The sequence below is a fragment of the Microtus oregoni genome, unplaced genomic scaffold, assembly GCF_018167655.1.
Source record: "Microtus oregoni isolate MIOR12 unplaced genomic scaffold, Mior012 000015F_ref0000493, whole genome shotgun sequence".
In the NCBI taxonomy this organism is placed as follows: Eukaryota; Metazoa; Chordata; class Mammalia; order Rodentia; family Cricetidae; genus Microtus; species Microtus oregoni.
Genome location: NW_024543074.1, coordinates 10,868,820 through 10,892,254, shown reverse-complemented (window position 1 = coordinate 10,892,254; position 23,435 = coordinate 10,868,820). Strand labels below are relative to the sequence as shown.

The 23,435-nt window shown below is 40.0% G+C and overlaps 1 protein-coding gene across 1 annotated transcript in view; it reads left to right on the top strand.

Annotated features, from left to right (window-relative positions):
• The window catches only part of Hsf5 (heat shock transcription factor 5), a 46,167-nt gene that overhangs the window by 19,335 nt on the left and 3,397 nt on the right, over positions 1-23,435 (top strand). Inside the window, exons 4-5 of the mRNA XM_041663894.1 lie at positions 4,849-5,370; positions 7,802-7,976. Of these exons, the coding sequence (XP_041519828.1) occupies positions 4,849-5,370; positions 7,802-7,976 (697 nt within the window). The remainder of the gene's footprint in view (positions 1-4,848; positions 5,371-7,801; positions 7,977-23,435) is intronic.

Genomic DNA, 23,435 nt, shown 5'->3' with positions numbered 1-23,435 from the left:
GGTCATGTGGTTATGACCAGGAGGCTGCAGTAGAGAAGTGCAATGTTTACATCACTGCGGATGACCGTTTTGTACTGTACTGTTTTAGGCTTTTTCAGGATAGGATGAATACCAGAAAAACTCAGTGTATCCAAAGTGACAAATTTAATTACTGGCCCATTCAGCCTTAGCATGCATGTTGTAGACACTGTACTTTAAATATATTGTCAATATTTCTTAGGAAATGACTGCTTAGGCCGGGAGGTGGTGGCGCATGCCTTTAATCCCAGGACTCAAGAGGCAGAGGCCGATTGCTGTAAATTCAAGGCCAGCCTGGTCTACAAGAGCTAGTTCCAGGACAGGCTCCAAAGCTACAGAGAAGCCCTCTCTTGGAAAACAAAAACAACAACAACAAAAAAAGGAAATAACTGCTTTGATATAAATGGTTTATATTGATGTTTCTTTAGAGTAAGAACAGATTGTATAGTATGCATTCAGTGTTGTAATTCTTATAGTGGAATTGTGTGTTTGGCCAGATAATAATCTAGCTAAGATAGTTTTGCTTCTAAGAGAATTTGCGTGTGTGTTTGAGTGTGTGTCTGTGCTGCAGTGCTGGGGATTGAGCCCAGGCCTTCACATGTTAGGCAAACACTACCATCAGCCCAAGAGAATATTTTGTTAGTGGCATTAGGGTACTCCAAAAGACATTCCTTTTATTTTTATTTTTTATGGAAAACATAGGAGGGCCAGGTGGTGGTGGCGCACATCTTTAATCCCAGCACTCGGGAGGCAGAGGCAGGCAGATCTCTGTGAGGCCAACCTGGTCTACAAGGGCTAGTTCCAGGACAGGCTCCAATGCTACAAAGAAACCCTGTCCCAAAAAATAAACAAAAAACCAAAAACAAAAGAAAGAAAGAAAGAAAGAAAGAGAGAGAGAGAGAGAGAGAGAGAGAAAGCATGGGAAATAGATAGACTATTGTTTGAAGAATATAGAGTCTGATAAAGGTTATTTAACCTTGTTCGCTCTCTCTCTCTCTCTCTCTCTCTCTCTCTCTCTCTCTCGTTTCTGTCTATAGCCTATGCTGTCCTGGAATGCTCAGGCTAGCTTTGAATTCGTGAAAATCATTCAGCCTCCTGCATGCTGGGATTACAGGTGTCAACAACCACATTTGGCTTAGCTGGCTATTTTATTTTCTACTGTGTAGCCCTAGCTGTCTTGGAACTTGCTATATAAACCAGACTGGCATTGAACTCACAGATCCACCTGCCTCTACCTCCCAAGTGCTTGGACTAAAGGTGTGCACCACCACCGCCCCGCCTTTAGTTGGCCATATTTTTAAGAATTTTATTTATTTATTTTATGTACGTGAGTGCTCTATCAACTTTATGTCAGAAGAGGGCATCAGATCCCACTACAGATTTCCCATTTAAAAATGGGAAAACACAAAGCATTTCAGATTCTTTTGATTATTCAATATAATAAGTACCAGATTTAATGGCATATGTCTTTAATTCCAACGCTCAGGAGGCAGAGGCAGGCAGAACCTGTGAGTTTGAGGCCAACCTGGTTTACAGAGTGAGTTCCAGGACAGCCAGTACTACATAGAGAAAGTCCCGCATAGAAAGATGAAAAGCAAAACAGAAATCTATGTGATAAATTTAGTGGCCTTGTTGGCAGTTGCATGAAAAGTCAATGTAGGACTGGCCAGCAAGATGTCTCAGCAGGTAAAGGTGTTTACCACCAAGTTAGACAACATGAATTCAACCCCCAGGGCCCAAATGGTGGAAGGAGATAATAACAGACTCCTAGAAGTTGTCTTTCAACCTCCATATGCACCCTTTGGTGGCATGCATGCATGCGCATACACACACACATATACACAGAGTAAATAAAAAATTCTGGAGGAAAAAAGATCAGTCTGTTGCCGTGGTTAATAGCAGAAGTCAAGCAAACCTAAGCTTGGACCCAGGCTCTGTCAGTTATTTCAAAACCAGTTTTTAGCTAGGCCCGATTACACATTCCTGTAATTTCAACACCCAGAAGATAGAGGCAGGAGGTTTCAAGTTTCAGAATAGCCTGAGTTACATAGTGAGTTCCAGGCTAGCTTGGGCTCTGTATCAAGATCCTGTCTCAAAACAAAAAACAAGGCAAGGAAGCAAACAAACAAACAAAAAACAAACATGATAAAGTAAGACCAGTAGGATGGTTCAATGTAAGCCTGAGGACCTGAATTTGAGTCCTAGAACCCATGTAAAGGTAGAGAGAGCAGACTTCACAGGGCTGCATGCCATGGTATACACATCACCCACCACAATAATAAATAGATATTTAAATGATAGAGTAAATTTTATCATTTTAAAATGGAAATCATTGTACTGAGGGTGTAACTTAGTTGGCAGATGCATGAAGCCCTAGCTTTGATTAGGACCTTATAAACAGGGTGTGAGTCACGTGACTGTAATCTTAGAATTCTTAGAACACGTGGAAGTAGGAAGGTCAGAAGTTCAAGGCCATTCTCTGTTCTCCTGTAGGATAGAAGTTTGAGGCCAGCCTTAGATGTAAAGAAATAAAATTATCCAGCAACTGATGGAGGCAGAGGCAAAGACCCACATCGGAGCACTGGACTGAGCTCCCAAAGACCAATTGAAGAGTGAGAGGAATGAGAATATGAGCAAGGAGATCAAGACCATGAAGGGTTCACCCACTGAAACAGTTTGCCTGAGCTAATGGGAGCTCACCAACTCCAGCCAGACTGGGAAGGAACAAGCATAGGGCCAAACTAGTTCCTCTGAATGGGGCAGACTGAGGGGCCACTGGCAGTGGCACCAGGATTTATCCCTATTGCATGTACTGGGATCCTATTCTCCTTGTATGTATACCTTGCTTATCCTAGATATAGTAGGGAGGGCCTTAGACCTTCTACAGGGCGGTGTGCCCTCCCCTCTCTGAGGATTAGATGGGGGTGGGGTGAGAGGGTGAACAAGAAAGAAAAAAGAGGGCTGGAGAGATGGCTCAGCGGTTAAGAGCACTGACTGCTCTTCCAGAGGTCCTGAGTTCAATTCCCAGCAACCACGTGGTGGCTCACAACAACCTATAACGAGATTTGGTGCCTTCTTCTGGCCTACAGGCAGGATACTAAATAAATTAATAAATAAATCTTTAAAAAAAAGAAAAAAAGAAAATGAATGAAGAACATCACATTTCAGAGGGCTCTTGAGGATTAAATGAAGTAATGTCTGCAAAGCACTTAGCATGTGTTTGAAACATACTTAAGAACTCAAATGGTGATATTGACTGTAATAACTTGATGCTTACACTATTTGAGTTTACATTATTTATTCTAAACAGCAACCGAATTCTTATAATATGTTCAACAATATCAACTCATCCTATGTTTTATTTAATTATAGTTCTTCTGCACTTCTGTTTATAATCTGAAATAATATGGCATCTATTGAATGTCTACTCTAGTTAAAGTACAATTTATTTATTTATTTATTTATATAATTTTTTTGGGTGAGGGGGTTTGAGACAGGGTTTCTCTGTAGCTTTTGGAGCCTGTCCTGGAACTAGCTCTTGTAGACCAGGCTGGCCTCGAACTCACAGAGATCTGCCTGCCTCTGCCTCCTGAGTGCTGGGATTAAATGCGTGCACCACCACCTCTGGGCACTTATTTATTATTATTTTTTTAAAATATTTATTCATTTATTATGTATACAATATTCTGTCTCTGTGTATGCCTGAAGGCCAGAAGAGGGCACCAGACCTCATTACAGATGGTTGTGAGCCACCATGTGGTTGCTGGGAATTGAACTCAGGATCTTTGGAAGAGCAGGCAATGCTCTTAACCTCTGAGCCATCTCTCCAGCCCCCTATTTTTTAAAGCTTTATTTCTTTATTATGTATGCAGTGTTCTGCCTGCATGTGTGTCTGCATGCTAGAATAGGGCACCAGATCTCATTATAGATAGTTGTGCATGAGGTTGCTAGGAATTGAACTCAGGACCTCTGAAAGAGCAGCCCATGCTCTTAACCTCTGAGACGTCTCTCCAGCCCTAAAGCACTATTTATATGAACATATCATTTAAAATTTTTTTGAACTAGGGTCTATCTATGTAGCCCTGGATGTCCTGAAACTTACAGTGTAGATCAGGCTGACTTCAAACCTGTGTTCCTCCTGTATCTCCTTCCCAAATTCTGGGATTAAAAGTGTGCTCCATCACACTCTGTTAAGAGAATATATCTTAAAGATATGAATCTAAAAGCAACAACTCTCCTAGTCATTATTATTTAAAACAATCTCAGGAACCGTTCCATACATTTTCCCCCAGGTTATTTGGAACTGAGTATTAGTGCTTCCCTTGAACGATATAGAATGATTGATGGACTTAGTCTATGTTTAAAATGTTCTTACTCCTTAAATAGTGTATGATAAGTAAGAGTGACATTTTGTCTGCCTTCATTGAGGAATTGTAGTAGATAGATGTTTGGTCTGCAAATTGGTATTTGGGTACTATAGCCTTTTGGTATTTTTTTTTTATCCTGAGAATTAGCAGTCCATTCCAAAACTAAACTTACAGGTTTGTGTATGATATATATATTAAGCAAATGTTATTAATTAATAATATATTTGAAACTACCACTGCTGAAAAGCAAATTAACCTTCAGGGATTTTTTTCTTTTTTGATGTTGGTAACTGAACCTAGGCCTGAGTGTGCTAGGCATTGCTCTACCATTGAGCCACATTCCTAGTTCCACTTTCAGGCTTTGGTGAGCTCAAGTTTACTGTTTTTAGCATTCATGAACTTAAATGTTACTATTTTCCTACCTGATTTTCTATCCATACAGTACTATTTTCTCTTTTCCCAGAATCCTCCAATGCAATCTTCCTATCCAGTTGAATTTCTGCCTTCTAATTGGCCTTGCAGTGCTACTGATGAAAATAAAAAGACAGAAGTAAATCTAGAGGCTGTCTTTCAAATAGTAGATGAGTTGCATTCCTCCCCTAAATTGGAGATGGTAAAGGTGGAGCCTGTTGAGAATCAGTGTCCATCATCTCAGTCTAACAGAGGCCAGCATATCTTACCTAACTCAAACAACAGCAATCCATCTTCCACAAATCAGGCTAGCCAGCTGGAGCCACTTACTCCTGTAGGCTCAGATATTACGTCTTTTGTGGTTGGAACAGAACAAGCAATTACCTGCTCTCTACCACAGTCACCTGAGTACATCTATACCATCCACACAGCTCAACCTTTGGAAAATAGCACAATGCAGGAATCTGCAACCATCCAGCAAAGTCATGTCAAACTGAAGGAGCAGCTAAATCATAACCCATCTCCGTCTTCAGTAGTATTTGTGCAGGAAGGGCTACCGTTCAGCACACAACAGGTAAGAGTACAAGCAAGAGTACTAAGTTCACAGTACACAATGTTTCTTGCTAAAGATGTTAGCTAAGAGTTTGTTTAGATGTTATTCGCATTTAATATCAGTTTATTGTGGTTTCCAAAGGGATTGTGTCATAAAGTCGTAATGATTAAGCAAAAAAAAAAAAAAAAAAAAAAAAAAGGAAGTTACTTTAACCGTAACTATTCCCCAACTGTGGTAGTCTGAAATAAACCTCTAGAGAAGCAATCAGATTGATTAAGGTCTAAATACTATTTGTAGCCTATTGGCACTTGCCTATATCCCAACACCTAAGAGGTGGAAGCAGGAGGATTGCTGGGAGTTTGAGAACTTGCTGAGCTTTATAGTGAGTTCAAGGTCAGCCTGGGCATATAGATAGACCTGATCTGGAAAAAAAAAATTAAAATCGCCGGGTGGTGGTGGCTCACGCCTTTAATCCCAGCACTTGGGAGGCAGAGGCAGGCGGATCTCTGTGAGTTCGAGGCCAGCCTGGTCTACAAGAGCTAGTTCCAGGACAGGAACCAAAAGCTACAGAGAAACCCTGTCTCGAAAATCCAAAAATAAATAAATAAATAATTAAAATTGAAAAAGAAAATATAATTTCATGTTGGATATTCCTTGAGTTTTGTCCCTTGCCTTACCTTAGTTTGGATACACTAAAAGATATGTCCAGCTGATATAACTTCACCAACTAGAATAGTGGTCTACTTGACGTGTGTGATGACTTTCTTAGCTCTCTGTAGATGGAAGTAAGGATAAAGTTGCAGGTCATTTCTTTCTTTTTAAAATTATTTATTCATTTTATGTTATGTGTATGAGTGTTTTGCCCACATATATGTTTCCTCGATATCATTAGAGGTCAGGGGAAGGTATCAGATCCCCTGGAACTGGGGTTACAGAGAGTTGTTAGATGCCTTGTGGATGCTGGGAATTGAACTTGGATTCTCTGCAACAGCAGCCAGTGCTCTTAACTGCAGAGCCATCTCTCCAGCCCCGTTTGTTTTTTTATTTAAATAACATTACAAAACTCTATTGATTTTATTGGGTTCAGGTTTCTTATTAATCTTGCATCCCTTAATCAATTAAACAAAAACTAGTTAATCAAAAGTACATCCAAAGTAACCCAGCTCTTGGGATGCTGAGGTGGGAAGGGTGCCACAAGACCCAGGCCAGCCTGGGTGACAATTGATGCTCAGTCTCAAGGAGATAAGACATATCTATAATTATTGTATGCATCCAGGAAGTCCATGCTGGCCAGGAATTCACATTTTAGTCAAGAGTGGCTTGAATCTCTAGTCTTGTTATAGGTAGTTCTTTCTAAAATATCTAAATATATGTAATCAAGATTTTTATTGCATTTTCTCACTTCCACTCCCTTTTTCTTAGTGGTGGCAGTAGAATTAGCTGGGGATAGAATATTGGGCTTTGCCCATTCTGATTACGCTATTGTATTTGGATATACTGAAAGATATACTCAGCTGATGTAATTTCAGTACCTAAGTAAGAATTGTAGCACTCACTAGGTTATACCCTATCCTAAATGTTTTTAGATTTCTTTCAATTCATTGTCATTTTTGAGACTATTAAAATATGTATTAAGTTGATATAAGTCCAGTAAAGATAGCCTCATTAAATTTGAAATATGCCTCTAGAAATATAAAATATTTAGTATCTTCATGGTTATATGTGAACTACTGAATTGCATATCTTAAACTGAATGAATATACAGTGTTTTCCTTAATATACTTAACTATCATAGTTCTTCCTGAAAGCTAAATTTTAACTTTTAGCTTCATATAATAATACAGTTATATTTTAAATAAACATAAAGAAGAGCATAGCAGAAGTTGATTATTTTGACAAAGGGTTTTAACATTCCAAAGAAAATTTTGGAACCAAAGAAACTCATTTATAAACAGGATGGATAGAGATTTTATAGAGAATGAAGCATAAACAGTTTTGATACCATCTTTAATACAGAATATAAAATTAGTAAGATAGTGTCCATTCCCCAGTGTCACTATCCAGGAGGATCATGCTTATTTGTGACCATCCAAGGTCACCAACGAGGAAGGGCGTCAACTTGCACACACGCTAAAGTGAAAGGGTAGAGTTTTCACCAGTTATGTAAGATGTCTTACTGGTATAAGTCATAAAACTTATCCAGCTACATGGTAGATCTTTCTCTGCTCACCAGTAAATATTTTAGCTTCATATGCATTTCACTGACTTGAGTATGTGGAAAATGTACATCTTACTAGTGAGTATTTAGATAAGTCAACACAGTTAAGGGTAATGCCCTTCATAAGCAGGAAAACGTGTTTGCAGAATCCTGTTCCTATAATAGAACTTCTCTGATAATATATATTAACTTTTTGTAGATATTTGGGAATAATAAGTGTGTTTAATATTTTAGGTGGATAGCAGTATAAAATGCCAGGCCAATCCACAGGAGAATATATTGCCTTCAGAACAAATGGGATTCCTTATTTCAGAAATGGGGCCTGCTAGCAAGGCTAGTAAAGACACAGGCTTATCCACTCCAACCAGATACAGAGAGCGGAGAAGCAACTCACGAGGAAAGTCCCCTGGTAAGGGTGAAATAGTGTAAGCTCTTGAATGAACAGCTCTAAAATGCTAGAACCAGAGCCTCAGTGTATAATTACATATGATGGTAATTTGTATGGATCTTTATTATTTATAATTATTATGTCTCTCATGTTGCTGTTTTATATAGTTGTGGTTTAAACTAGTTCTGTAATGTATGCAGTGGTTGTTTTCTAACAGTGCATAGAAGAACTGGAGGTTTCGGGGAACTGGGGAGATGGCTCAGCAAGTAAAGCACTTGCTGTGCTAGTGTAGGGACAGGAGCTCAACTCTCCATGACTCACATTTTAAAAGCCAGGCAAGTCGGCATTGTCTTGTAGCCTAGAACTGATTACTGGGACTTACTGGCCACCAGCCTAGTTTCAGTTCGCAGAGAGCCCATCTCAAGGGATGAGGGGAGAGTAATAGAGAAGCTGGAGGCTTCCGGCCTCTGTGTGAGTGCACATGCATGCATCCCCATGCCTCCACATATTTAAGATAAGAAATGAAAGAATATGAGCTTTCAAAATATTGTATATGTTAAAGAAAAGCATAGGCTTTTAGACTATGAAGAACAGAAAAGACAAAGGGGAATTTAATAATCATCTTCAGATGCTAAAGATCTTACTTATCTTATTAACAAACAACAGGGAATGTATTTAAATTGTGACACAAGAATATTTGATGACATTAAAGATAATACCTTGAGTACATTATAAATATACTTTGAAGAATGAATCTGTATAAGTGGCATTTTCTTTGTATGTGTGGTTTATAGGAGTCTAGTTATATATTGGACACTGGGGCACTTGCAGGTGTTTCTTTTTCTTTTTCTTTTTTCTTTTTTTTTTTTTGACACAGGGTTTTGCTGTAGCTTTGGAGCCTGTCCTGTAACTAGCTCTTGTAGACCAGGGCAGGTGGTTCTTTTTTTGAGATGGGGTCATCCCAGGCTGCCCTCAAACTGGAGCAGTGATTCTTATGTATCAGCCTAATTAATATGCAGACACATACTACCAGACCCAAGTTTGATCTGCTTTTTTTTTTTTTGGTGGGAGGGTGGTTTGGTTTGGTTTGGTTTTTGGTTTTTTGAGACAGCGTTTCTCTGTATCTTTTGGAACCTGTTGTGGAACTCGCTCTGTAAACCAGGCTGGCCTCCAACTCACAGAGATCTGCTTGCCCCTGCTTCCCGAGTGCTGGGATTAAAGGCATGTTTATCTAAAAGTGTTTTCTATTATCCAAATCACTGTACCCTGCAGTGAACATTTTTTCTTCTTTCTTTTCTTTTTTAGATAGGATCTTGCTAGGTATTACCAGCTGACATGGAACTCACTGTGCAGCCTAGGGTGGTTTTGAATTCATAATCCTCCTGCCTCTTGAGTGTTGAAATTGTGGGCATGTGCCACTATATCTTGCTTGCAGTGGCTAATGTAATCGTCTCAAATTAGCCAGATATGGTGGCTCACGCCTTTTATCAGCATTGGGAAGTTGACACAGGAGAACTGATGATGCTATTGTAGATCAAGGCCGACCTGTGCTGCAGAGTAAAACACAGCTGCAATACACAAAATGCAGGTTAAGGATGTAACTTATTGGTTAAACACTTATCTAGATTAAACCACAGCACTAAAAACAAACAAACACCTCAAGTTAAATGCATGTCAGATGCCTGCAATACAAGCAAAATTAGTTAACCAAATTTGTCACTAACCTATTTTTAAATATTAAGAACTTGTTTGAAAATTTCCCCAAAAGTATGATGGAGATGGTAGTGCTCAGGGTCTGTCATGGTGGCACACTCCATGAGCCCTGCACTGGGGGGAGACACATTGTGAGTTTGAGGTCAGTCTGGATCACAAACAAAGATGGTGCTCAGACTGACTAAGGTTATCTATCTTGTGAGTGAGCTTGCATAATCATGTTTAGTTGAGGATATTTCCCAATCAAGCTGGAGATTTCTCATGACTGAAGACAGGTAAGGCAATGACATTAGCCAAGAAGGTCATATCGAAGCAAGAAGGACAAGGGCTAATTTTGATGTGCCTATTTTTATGCCACAAAGCAAATTAGATGGAAGTACTGCATTTTTTTTTTTAAAGATTAGAAGATAGCCAGGCGGTGGTAGCGCACGCCTTTAATCCCAGCACTTGGGAGGCAGAGGCAGAGGCAGGCGGATCTCTGTGAGTTCGAGGCCAGCCTGGTCTACAAGAGCAAGTTCCAGGACAGGCTCCAAAGCCACAGAGAAACCCTGGAGTGGGAGGAGGGGGAGGGAAATGGGAGGCTGGGAGGAGGCGGAAATTTTTTTTCAATAAAAAAAATAAATAAAAAAATAAAGATTAGAAGACTACAATATCTGACTTTCCTGTGCAAGGACCTACCTTGCTTTTTTCCCTCATAACCTCGTTTGAAGTGGTTCTCAGGAAGGATTGAAGTTTTTATTTTTATAAGCAATCTAATTATCCTAAACAAACAAAAACTTTAAATTTGTTTTAATAATGAAACATGTCAAATTACAGACTTGAGATCATGTGTGCACTTTCCTACCACACACATACTTTTTCCCCAAAAAAAAGTATTTTTTTTATTGTCGTTTCGAGACAGCATCTTGCTAGGCATCCCTGGTTGGCCTGGAGCTTACTATATAGACCAGGCTGCTTGAGTCTGCCTGTCTCTGACTCCCAAGTACTAGAATTATAGGTCTGACATTGTTAGATTTTTAAAAATTATAGCATGGGTTACATAAGGCCATTTTCATACAAGTATTTAATGTATTTTTAACATATCCCCTCATATCCTGCTATCTTAACCTCTCTTTTTTTAAATTAAGACAAGTTTATTGAGAAAATAATGACATGAACACAAACTCCTTTTCATTTTAAAAATTCAGTGGAATAAGTATTAAGTTTTATCTAACTTTTCTTAACAGAACAAAATTTTACTTTAAATCTCAATGCCTCATATGCAAACACTAAACTTTAAATATATCATATTTTTCTTAAAATACAATTGCATCATTTCCCTCCATTCCCTTTTTTTCCAACTCCTCCATCTTCTTCCTTTCAAATTCCTGGCCTCCTTTTAAAAATTGTTATTGATACAAACACACACATACATGTATATATATATATATATATATGTATGTATGTACGTATAAATATATAAATACAACCTGCCGAGTCTTTTCAATAAATGAACATAATTTCAGGGTTAGCCACATGGTATTCCATAAGGGGCTCGTCTCTAAGGGAAGATTACTTCTGCTGTCAGCATCTCTTAGCTGCCTGTAGTTCTTGGTCTAACCTAGGGTTAGGCCCTGTGAAATTTCCCCACCCATGCCTACTGTTATTGCTCTTGTTCAGGTGTTATTTAGGCAGCCATATTACTGAGGTGTAATAGGTGAAGCTGACCTATTATTTCTAGAAGACACAGTCTTGCAGGAGATTTTCTAGTCCTCTGTTCCTCCCCTACTTTGGTTTTTCAAGATAGGGTTTATGTGTGTAGCTCTAGCTGTCCTGGAACTCACTCTGTGGACCAGGCTGGAATCTAACTCAAGATTTCTTTCCCAATTCCAGCTTCCAGTCCTAAATAACCAACACAGAATTAACATTACTTACAAATGCTTAGCCAATAACTCAGGCTTATACTGGCTAACTCTTACATTTAATTAATCCATATTTTCTATCTATGCTTTGCCATGGCTCATGGCTTGTTACCTCTTTTTTTTTTTCACATCCTGCTTCCTCAGTGACTGGCTTAACTCCGCCCTTCATCTCATTTCATCAAGATTTTATTAAATTATTTGCATATGTGGGTGTCTTTATGTGAGTTTGTACACATGAGTACAGTGCAGTAGAGGCCAGAAGAGGGCAATGGATTCCCTCAAACTAGAGTTAGAGATGGGTGCCAGCCACCTGATGTGGATGCTGACTCAGGTCCTTTGCAGGAGCTACATGCACTCTTAACTGTTGAGCCATCTTTCTAGACCTGGCGCTTTGTGAAATCACTTTATACTACTACTCAAATTGGTATGCTGAGAACCTGGATACATGATCCAAATAACTAAACCCTAGATGTTAGTTTGCCAACCACAGGCAAAGGACTGTTCCCTTCCAGGCAGTAGCTTGTTGTTAGAATGCTTATCTAGCATATGTGAAGTCCTTTAGATTTGATCCCCAGCACTATATAAACCAGGAATGGTGTTGTGGGTTTATAATTTCAGCACTCCAGAAGTGGGTAGAGGCAGGACGATCAGGAGTTCAGATATACAAAACGCAGCTTGGGTTAAATGGGACCCTGTCATAATAAGAAAAAAAGAAAGAAAGAAAAGAAATGTTCCCGGTTTTATCCTGTTCTCATTTCTTCTTTTAGGATTTTGCTAAATGCAAGAAATAAGTGAACACAATGTAAATTTTGTTAGCCCTTTCCTCTGTGGTTGTATGCTCATTTGTTGTATGGTTTACTTTCTAGGGCATTACAGGTAGTGAGTGATTTTTATCAGATGTTTTTGTATGGTTAGATTTTCTGTTGCTGTGATAAACACCATGGCTAAAAGCAGCTTGGGGAGGAAAGAGTTTATTTCAGCTGACAGTTGTAATTCATCATGAAAGGAAGTAGGAACTCATGCAGGACCACAGAGTGCTGCGTACTGGCTTGCCCTCCTGGCTTGCTTAACCTGTTTTCTTATGCCACACAGAACCATCTGCCCAGGGGTGGCACCACCTACAATAATCTAGGCCCTTTCACTTCAATCATTAATTTAAAAAATTCCCTACAGACTTGCCTTCAGGCAGTCTGATGAAAGCATTTTCTCAACTGAAGTTCCTCTTCCCAGATCACTCTAGCTACGGTCAAGTTGACAAAGACTAACCAGGACACATAAGGAGCAAAGTTCACATCTAGCCTGCTGTATCCTAACCCCATGCTTAGTAGCTAGTGCTGCCATTTGTTCTGTGTAGTTTTGTTTGGGTTCTGGGTATTTATTCAAGTATACACATCCTATGCATAAGCTCGATCAGTGAACTATGCTGCCAGTCCACATATTTTAATTTATATTGTATCAGTACCCAACTTCTAAATTTCAAATCCCATATTGGTATATAAATTAAAATATAGTAATCACAAAAATAATCAGGATCATAATGCACAAATCAGAACCAAGGGCTTGAGTCCTAGCTCAGTGGTAGAGCTCTTGGCTAGCATGCATGAGACTCTGGCTTTAATCCTCAACACCCCAAAATAGACAGGCAAAAGTAGGTGTTTAATAACTTTTTGCGCCAGACAGTGGTGGCACACACGTTTAATTCCAGCACTCGGGAGGCAGAAGCAGGCGGATCTCTGTGAGTTCCAGGCCAGCCTGGTCTACAAGAGCTAGTTTAGGACAGGCTCCAAAGCTACAGAGAAACACAGTCTTAAAAAACCAACCAACAAAACCAAACCAAGCTAATAACTTTTCACTCCAAGCGGCCTGAGTATAAGCGTCCTGGGGCTGATGTGGCAGCGATGTCTTTCTATTAGCCTTCAGATGTTGTATGACCAAAGGCCTGGGGAGATGGTGGTCACCGATGTGTTTGCTACTGAAGCTTGAGGACCTGAGTTCAGAGGCCTAGTACCCATGTAAAAACCTTGGTACAGCACAATACACTTGTCTTCCAGTGCTGGAGAGCTAGAGCCTGGAGGGTGCTTGGAGCTCCAGGTTCAGTGAGAGACCCTGCTCCAAAAATGAGAAGAGAAATAATTATCAGGTACCTGACCTTTACACATATGCATGCAGCATGTACACACACCCCAGAGATGGTTTCTCTCTCTTCTGTCAGTAGGCTGCTATAACTAATCCTTCATCATATGAACATAATTATCACATATGGCCATAGGTTTGTTTTTTTAATTAGAACTTATTCATGGAGGACCAAGTTCTATAGCTTCAGTGGAGCTTAAAAATACAGCTGTGAGCCAGGTGGTGGTGGTGGCACATGCCTTTAATCCCAGCACTCGGGAGGCAAAGACAGGCTGATCTATGTGAGGTCGAGGCCAACCTGGTCTATATCTTTCAGGATAGGCACCAAAGCTACAGAGAAACCCTCCCTTGAAAAACCGAAAAAACAAAACAAAAAAACAGCTGTGATGGCTAGAGAGATGGCTCAGTGGTTATGAGTACTGACTGCTCTTTCAGAGGACCTGAGTTCAATTCCCAGCACCCACATGGCAGCTCACAACTGTCTATGGGATCTGATGTACAGATGTACATGCAGACAAATATTAGTATAATAAAATAAATAAATCTTTAAAAAATACAACTGTGAGTAACTTGCACATTTAAAATAATGACATAGAAGCCAGACATGTTGGCTCATGCCTGTAATCCTAGAACATAGGAGGTAGAAGTAGAAGGATCAAGATTTCAAGACCAGCCTTGGCTACATAGTAAATTCAAGGCCACCCTAGACTGTATGGCCAAAAATAAATAAATTGAATAAACAAATAAAAATAAGCACATGGGATAAAGGGAAAAAAATCAAAATTAGGAGACAAATAGAAGTCTGTCATGTTGCCTAAGATAAAATATTTAGAGCATAAAACTATAAATCATATTCACAATACATGAAAGCCACAAAAACTAATCAAGAAAATACAACATGATAAAAAATCAGGTTAATTTAGTGGGGCTGTCCATTGTAGCTCAATTGGAAGAGTGCTTGTTCTACATGCACAAATCCCTGGGGTTGAACCCCAGCACAAATACACTGGGCATTGTGACACATACCTGTAACCCTAGCACTCGGGAGACAGAACAATCAGAAGTTCAAGATCCTCCTCAGCTGTATAATGAGTCAAGGCCAATCTGGGTTATGTAAGACTCTGCCTCAGAAAAAAATGTGTACACTTCACAAGAAGAAATATAAGTTATTCAAAGTATAGAAAAAAGTATTCAGAGCTGGGGATATATTTGAATGGTAGGCAGGTGACAGAAATCCAAGGCCCTGGGCTGGGTCTATATCCCTGGAGCAGGGAGGGAAAGAAGTTTAACCTCTCTCTGTTCATCAGAGAAATGCAAATTAATTAAAACCAATTTTCTCATGCTTGTCTAATCAGCAAAACTTCAATTGGTAATAATATCAAACATCATAAAGATACAGGGGAAAGGAACCTTGTATATACTGTAACTATAATATAAAATTGTATATAAATTTCTATAATTTTTTTCAAGATAGGGTTTCACTGTGTAGCCTAGACTGTCCTTGGACTATGTTGCCCAATCTGGTCTCAAACTTTTGACATTCCTTGGCCTCCCAAGTGCTGAGATTACAGATATGAGCCACCACCTGTCCAAAATAATAAATAAATGAATGAATAAATATATAAGCCGCGTGATGGCTCATAACCAGCTGTTACTCCAGTTCCAGGGAAATCTGATGACCTCTTATGGTCTATGTGGGCACTGCATACACACAGACATCCATGCAGGCAAAACACCCTATATATATAAAAATTTCTTTAAAAGCTATAGAGCAAGGTGGTGGCTCATTTGCTTGTTTGTTTGTTTGTTTATTTATTTATTTGGATTTTTGAGACAGGGTTTTTCTTTAGTTTTTGGTGACTGTCCTGGAACTAGCTCTTGTAGACCAGGCTGGCCTCAAACTCACAGAGATCTGCCTGCCTCTACCTCCTGAGTGCTGGGATTAAAGGTGTGTGCCAGCACAACCTGGTTCCATTTGATATTTTTTGATTCTTTATCAAAGATCAGGTGTTTGAAGATGTGTGGATTGATATCTGGGTCTTCTATTCGGTTCCACTGGTCCTCCTGTCTGTTCTTATGCCAATACCAGGCTGTTTTCAGTACTGTAGCTCTGTAGTAGAGTTTGAAGTCTGGGATTGTGATGCCTCTAGTTCTTTTATTGCCCAGGATTGTTTTGGCTATTCTGTTTTTTTTTTCTCTTTTTCTTTTTTCTTTTCCAAATAAAGTTGAGTACCATTCTTTCAAGGTCTTTGAAGAATTTTGCTGGGATTTTGATGGGCATTGCGTTGAATCTGTAGATTGCTTTCAGTAGGATTGCCATTTTTACTATATTAATTCTGCCTACCAAAGAGCATGGGAGGTCTTTCCACTTTCTGGTGTCTTCTTCAATTTCTTTCTTCAAAGATTTAAAGTTCTTGTCATACAAGGCTTCCACTTGTTTGGTTAGAGTTACTCTGAGATATTTTATGCAGTTTGTGGCTATTGTGAAGGGTGTTGATTCTCTGATTTCTTCCCCAACCCTTTTATCATCTGTGTACAGGAGGGCTACTGATTTTTTTTTTGAGTTAATCTTGTATCCTGCTACATTGCTGAAAGTGCTTATGAGTTGTAGAAGTTCCTTGGTAGAATTTTTGGGGTCACTTATGTAAACTATCATATCATCAGCAAACAGTGAGAGTTTGACTTCTTTTCTCATTTGTATCCCCTTGATCTCCCTTTGTGTCTTATTGCTCTAGCTAGGACCTCAAGAACTATATTGGATAGATATGGAGAGAGTGGACAACCTTGTCTTGTTCCTGATTTCAGTGGAATCGCTGGGAGTTTCTCTCCATTTAGTTTGATGTTGCCTGTTGGCTTACTGTATATTGCCTTAATTATGTTTAGGTGTGTTCCTTGTATCCCTGCTCTCTCCAAGACCTATATCATGAAGGGATGTTATATTTTGTCAAATTCTTTTTCAGCATCTAATGAGATGATCATGTGATTTTTATTTTTCAGTTTGTTTATATGGTGGATTATGTTGACAGATTTTCATATGTTGAACCATCCCTGCATCTGTGGGATGAAGCCAACTTGGTCATGGTGGATGATGGTTCTGATGTGTTCTTGGATTTGATTTGCTAGTATTTTATTTAGTATTTTTGCATCAATGTTCATGAGTGAGATTGGTCTGTAATTCTCTTTCTTAGTATTGTCTTTCTGTGGTTTGGGTATCAGGGTAATTGTAGCCTTTATAAAAAAGAGTTTGGCAATGTTCCCTCTGTTTCTATTGTGTGGAATAATTTGAGAAGTATTGATATTAGTTCCTCTTTGAAAGTCTTGTAGAATTCTGAGCTGAAACTATCTGGTCCTGGGCTTTTTTTGGTTGGGAGACTTTTGATGACTGTTTCTATTTCTTCAGCAGTTATAGGTCTGTTTAATTTGCTTATCTGATCTTGATTTAATTTTTGTAAGTGATATTTATCCAGAAAGTTGTCCATTTCCTTTAAGTTTTCCAATTTTGTGAAGTACAGGTTTTCAAAATAGGACCTGATGATTCTCTGTATTTCCTCCTTGTCTGTTGTTATGTCCCCCTTTTCATTTCTGATTTTGTTGATTTGGATATTCTCTCTCTCTCTGCCTGAAGTAGTAAGGGCAGCGGCGGGGCTGCATCCCTGGCACCCCAGCCGCCTGCCCGGCTAGCTTATGCCCGAAATAACAACACACAAACTGTATTCATTTAATCACTGCTTGGCCCTTCTGCCCTAGCCCTTACTGGCTAATTCTGTTATCCCGATCAACCCATCTCTAATAATCGGTGAGCACCGGTCTTACCGGGAAAGGTTCAGCATGTCTAACCTGGCGGTTTGCTTCATGGCGTGTGTCTGCCCGGGAGCCGGGAGCATGGTGTCTCTCTCAGGCGTCTGCTCCCAGGAGGAGAGCAGAGCTGTGGAGTCTGAGCTCACTTCCTCTTCCTCCCGGCATTTTGTTCTGTTTACTCCTCCCACCTATCCTCTAACCAATAAAATGGGCCAGGGCAGTTCCTTTATTAGCCAATGACCTTCCTCCATCATCTGCCTTTTGGTTAGTTTGGATAAAGGTTTGTATATTTTGTTGATTTTCTTGAAGAACCAACTCTTTGTCTCATCGATTCTTTGTATTGTTTTCTTTGTTTCTATTTTGTTGATTTTTAGCTCTCAATTTGATTATTTCCTGCCTTCTAGTTCTCTTAGGTGAGTTTTCTTCTTTTTGTTTTGAAGTTTTCAAATATTCTGTTAATTCACTGGTGTGGGATCTTTCCAGCTTCTTTATGTAGGTATTTAGTGCTGTGAACTTGCCTCTTAACACTGCTTTCATTGTGTCCCATAAATTTGGGTATGTTGTGTGGTCATTTTCATTGAACTTTAGGAAGTCTTTAATTTCCCCCTTTATTTCTTCCTTGACCCATTGATGATTCAGGTGAGCATTGTTTAATTTCCATGTGTATGTGGGTTTTCTGGAATTAGTATTGCTGTTGACTTCTAATTTTTAAGCATGGTGATCATATAAGGTACATTGGGTTGTTCCAATTTTTTTGGAACCTATATCTGTTGAATAGTCTTCTAGGTGCCAGTGAATCCAAAGCTCAGATGGTTGTTCCTTGTGGTACAGTCAATGTCACAGTTCTAGGTACCCCATTGGTTATTCCTGTTCCTGGAAGTAGTTCAGTGCTCCTGTGCTTTGGTCTGCTCCCTTGGAGTTTGCTGTCTCAGGCTTACTTTAGCCTAGGCTGCTGGCTTTGATCTGTTTCTTTAAATCTTGGTCTGGATCTCTCCTGCAGAAGTCCCTGACTTGGAGTTGGACCTGTTGTGGTGGAGATCACTGACTCTGGATCTGGTCACTGTTCAGTCCTGATCAGCTCATGTCCTGGTACTGGGTTTGCTCCTGGCTTCTGCTCCTGGTGGAGCCTGTTCTCTCTGTATCTTAGGTAACTGGTTCAGTCTACTCTGGTTCCAGGGGAGATTGCAGACTCTGAGTCAGGTCATTGGCTCAATCCTGGTCTGCCAGTGTCCTGGGACTAGGTTGGATCCCAGGGCTGGATTTGCTCCTGGCTTCTGCTCCCAGTGGAGCTTTTTTCCTCTGGCCCTCTTTGTCCTAGGAGTCTATCTTCCTGCTTCAACTGCCTGATCTCTTGATGGCTAGAATTTGTTGCTGTGCCTGATTTCCATCTCTCTTTGGACAAGTCCTTGGGCCACTTCATTATTCGTCATCTTTTGTACTACTGGTCTTTCTATACATTCTCCTTGCAGTATCAGATACTCTCTGGTCTTTCTCTTCTCTTCCCTCAGGCCCCCTCCCTTGGACAGAAGTGCTGAGGTAGGCCTTCTTTTCCTGATACCCTTGAAGCCTCATCCTCCCTAACCCAAACAACCATCAAGCTGCTTCCTCACCAAGACAGTCACTCTCTAATAGGACCTCTGGTACCTGCTATTAAAATACTTTCCTCTCTTCCAGTACATATTATGGTTGGAAGTGTAAATGATAAATAATTAGCATGTTACTTATCTTTATTACCTCCTCCCATTGGCTCTTTCTAAGTAAAGCCATATCCCTTGGCTAATGGTGGTAAGAGATGTCTTAATTAGCCCTGATTTCCTGCAGTGGAAAGTATGGGCTGTGAAACAGTAACATCATTGTGACCCTAATCATACTTTTATTTCCTCAGGAGAGGGTTGCAAATGACTTATAATTAAGCTGGGACATCTCTGCTGAAAAGTTAGATTTTATAGTTAACATGTAAACAGAAGTATAATTTATGATGTTGCAAATTTTTCTTCTCTGAGGGAATTACCCTATCAATTTGTCCATTTAAATATGAATATAGGGCTGGCGAGATGGCTCAGAGGTTAAGAGCACAGACTACTCTTCCGGAGGTCCTGAGTTCAATTCCCAGCAACCACATGGTGGCTCACAACCATCTGTAATGAGATCTGGTGCTCTCTTCTGGCCTGCAGGCATGGAGGCTGAACACTGTACATAATAAATAAATAAATCTTTAAAAAAATATGAATATAGAGTTGGGTTGTAATTACACACGTTTGTCATCCCAGAACTTGGAGGGTAGAAGCAGCAGGATGACAAGTTCAAAGACATTGTCAGCTAACAAAAAACTAAAAAAAGCTAACGGTAACTGGCTTGGCATGGTGACTAATTAGTAGTCAATACCCAGTTCATGGCAGCAACAGAATTTTTACAATAATTGCTATTATTTTCATAGTAGTTGTCTTAGTTGCTTTTCTTCTGCTGTGATGAAACTTTGTGACCAAAGTCAACATGGGAAGGAAAGGGTTTATTTGCTTTTATCCTCCTGAATCACAGTCCATTGAAGGAAGCCAAAGCAGAAACTCAAGCAAAGCAGGGACATGAGAGCAGGAGCTGATGCTAAGTCCTTGGAAGAATGCTGCTTACTCACTTGCTCATCAACAACTTACTCAGCCTGTTTGCTAGTCCGCTCACTCGCTCACTCAAGGGCCGGTTCTCTCTCTCCTCCCTCCCTTCCTCTCTCTCTCTCTCTCTCTCTCTCTCTCTCTCTCTCTCTCTCTCTCTCCTGTTCTTTTTTCTTTCTTGAGACCAGGTTTCTCTGTGTAATGTTGGCTGTCCTAGAACTCAGTTTGCAGACCAGGCTGACCTCAAACTCAAAGAGATCCCCCTGCCTCCGCCTCCCAAGTGCTAGAATTAAAGGTGTGCACCACTACTGCTTTCAGCCTGCTTTCTTATAGACCCCGGGCCCACCAGCCCAGGGGTAGCACTACCCACATTGGACCTCTTCCGTCAATCACTAATTCAGAAAATGTTTGAGAGGCTTGCCTGTCTACAGTCTGATTTCTGGAGGCCTTTTCTCCAGATGACTTTGTGTCAAGTTGATATAGAACTAGGCAGGACAGTAATTAGTAATCTGTTAATTTCCACTAATTAGTTTTAATTTATTTTAGACTATACTTTATTTTTATATAACAATATTTTATTTTTAGAAATATAATCTCATGTATCCTACTGTAGTCTCAGCCTTGGAAGACGCTACGTAGTAAAGATTGACCTTGAACTTCTGATCCTACTGAATAACAAGTATGCACCACCATGCCTTGTTTATTCAGTGCTGGGATAGAATCGAAGGCTCACGCACTCTACAACTGTGCCATCACAACCAGTTAAAGGAAATCTTCAACATTTTCCTACCAATCTAGTGCGCTCTAGTTCCTCTAGTGCGCTCCTCCACTCTCCTTCCAGCTGGACTCAGCCGTTCTGCCATTCCTTATGTCCTTGCCTTTGTGGATAGAATCCCATCACTTACGTATACTCACGGACACTGCACCTGTTTCTGCCTTCCGTGCCTCCAGGAACTGTATTCTATCCTTTGTATTAGATCAGCAAACATGCCATTGCAGGTCATACATCAGAAAACTCCTTTCAGCCAGCTGTGACACAAGCTTGCTCTCTGAGCTTCCTTGGAGGCAGGAGAAGAAGTTGAGATAGATTTTGTACTTCTGCTTGGTTGAAACTTCCCTTTCCAGATTTCTGATGGCTGTCACATTGCCAACAATGGGGGTAGTTCTCAACCCTCATTTTCAAGACATGGATATTTGGAGAGATTGCTTCAACCTTAATGAAATACTTGTCTAGCTTCTAAAATCATCCTTTCCTGGTTTTCTTTCAAGCTACTAGCCACTTTCTATACTTAATTCAGAGGAGATGTCAACCATTTTCATTATTTTATCATCTTGATAGTGGTGGGTCCTAAATTTGTGTCTGAAGTTTGAATCTTCTCTAAACTTCAGACTTACATATCCTATTATGATGTGTCTGGTCTATACCTTTAGATTTATTTATTGTGTGTGCATGTGGGGGGTGTGTCCACGCACACACACACGTGTGTGTGTATGTCTGTTTACACTGCATGTGTTTTTTACACTGCATAAATGCAGGTGCCCACAGAGGCCAGAAAGGCCTTAGATCCCCTAGAATTGGAGTTACAGGCAGGTGATAGCTGCTGACTGAAACCCAGGTTTTCATCAAAAGCAATTTGTGCTCTTAACTGCTTGAGCCCTCTCTCCAGCTCCCCACTCTCTATCTTTGGATATGTCCAATTTGTGTCCAAACTTAACACATTTTATCCTCTCTCCAATTTTACATATCTATAAATAGCACCATGTAGTTTTCTAGTCGCACCGAAATCTTGAAGTCTCTACTGACTGCTTTCTCTCTTAGACATCAAGACCATTAGCAAATCCTGTCCATTCAGTGTGGGTTCAGACACAGAACTGACCCTTTCTCACCACCCTCTGCTTGGCTACTGCACCCAGTACTCTGCATCCTCTTGTGTAGGTGACTTCACGGCTTCTTGGCTCGTCTTCCCTGCTCACTGTTACAGCACAGCCAACCATCCTGAGAAACGTTACTCAGGGAAGGCTAGAGCTCAGTGATGAGCACTTGTGTAGGATGTGCAAGGCCCTCGCTTCCATTTCCAGGACTAGAAAAGGATTTTAAATCCTTTTTTTGTTCAAACTAAAAGATTTTAAATCTTTTTGTTGTTGTTGTTGTTCAAATTTCCCTTGTAGATTTCCATCACATTTTTAATAAACTCTAAAAAAGATCCTTAATATGGGCTAGAAGATTTTGAATGGTTTAGCTTCTGGCTGCTGTTGTGATTTCATCTCCCCCCACCTTCCTCATCTGGTCCAGACACAGCAGCCTCCTCTCTAGTCTTTGGCATATCAAGCATATTCCTGTCTTCACACTTGTGCTCCTTGTACAGACTTTCGTCTCATTCTCTTCCCTGCTCAGAAGAGCCTCCTCATTATATCTTGCTCTTCTTCATTCATTCTTGTTATTTGGTTTTCTTTTATGGTTCTTGGCTCTACTTGACATTTTCCATTATTTTCTCCTCTTCTAGAAAGCTAATTTGTTAAAAAAAATCTATTTTTATTATGTATTTATCTTTTTATTAGTTTTTTTGAGACAGGGTTTCTCTGTGTAACAGCCCTGGCTGTCCTGGAACTAGCTCTTGTAGACCAGGCTGGTCTCAAACTCACAGAGATCCGCCTGCCTCTGCCTCCCGAATGCTGGGATTAAAGGCGTGCATCACACCGCTGCCTGGCAGAAAGATCTATTTTTATTTTTGCAATATCCCTAGGACCTAGAACATTACTGTGTTATACCATGTTTATTGAGTGAATAAATGAAGAACTTTTTTCTCCATCTTTTAGAGTGTATCTATTTATATCTTATGGTAATATATATGTATATATGTGCTCACTATGTTAACATTTCTTGCTATCATCACCACCAACCATCTCTAAAACTTCATCTTGTAAAACTGAAACTCTATGCACCAGGCCTGCCAGCCATCATTCTTTCATTTCGTAAAATGGTTTTTATGTTTCTTTCCTTATTTTGTGCAGGATCGGGTGGCAACATTTGTGTGGAGGAGTTAGTTCTCTGTTCACTACGTTGTTTCTAGGATGGGGCTGAGATTGTCAAGCTTGCAGACAAAACACCCACTTCACTGCCACTAGACCACCATTCTACTCTCTGTGTCTGCTCTCTGTTTGGTTCTGGCTTATTTTTGTTTATTTTTATGAATATTTTAAAAACTACTTTTTGGGGCTGGAGAGATGACTCAGAGGTTAAGAGCACTGGCTGCTCTTCCAGAGGTCCTGAGTTCAATTCCCAACATCCACATGGTGGCTCACAACCATCTGTAATGAGATCTGGTGCC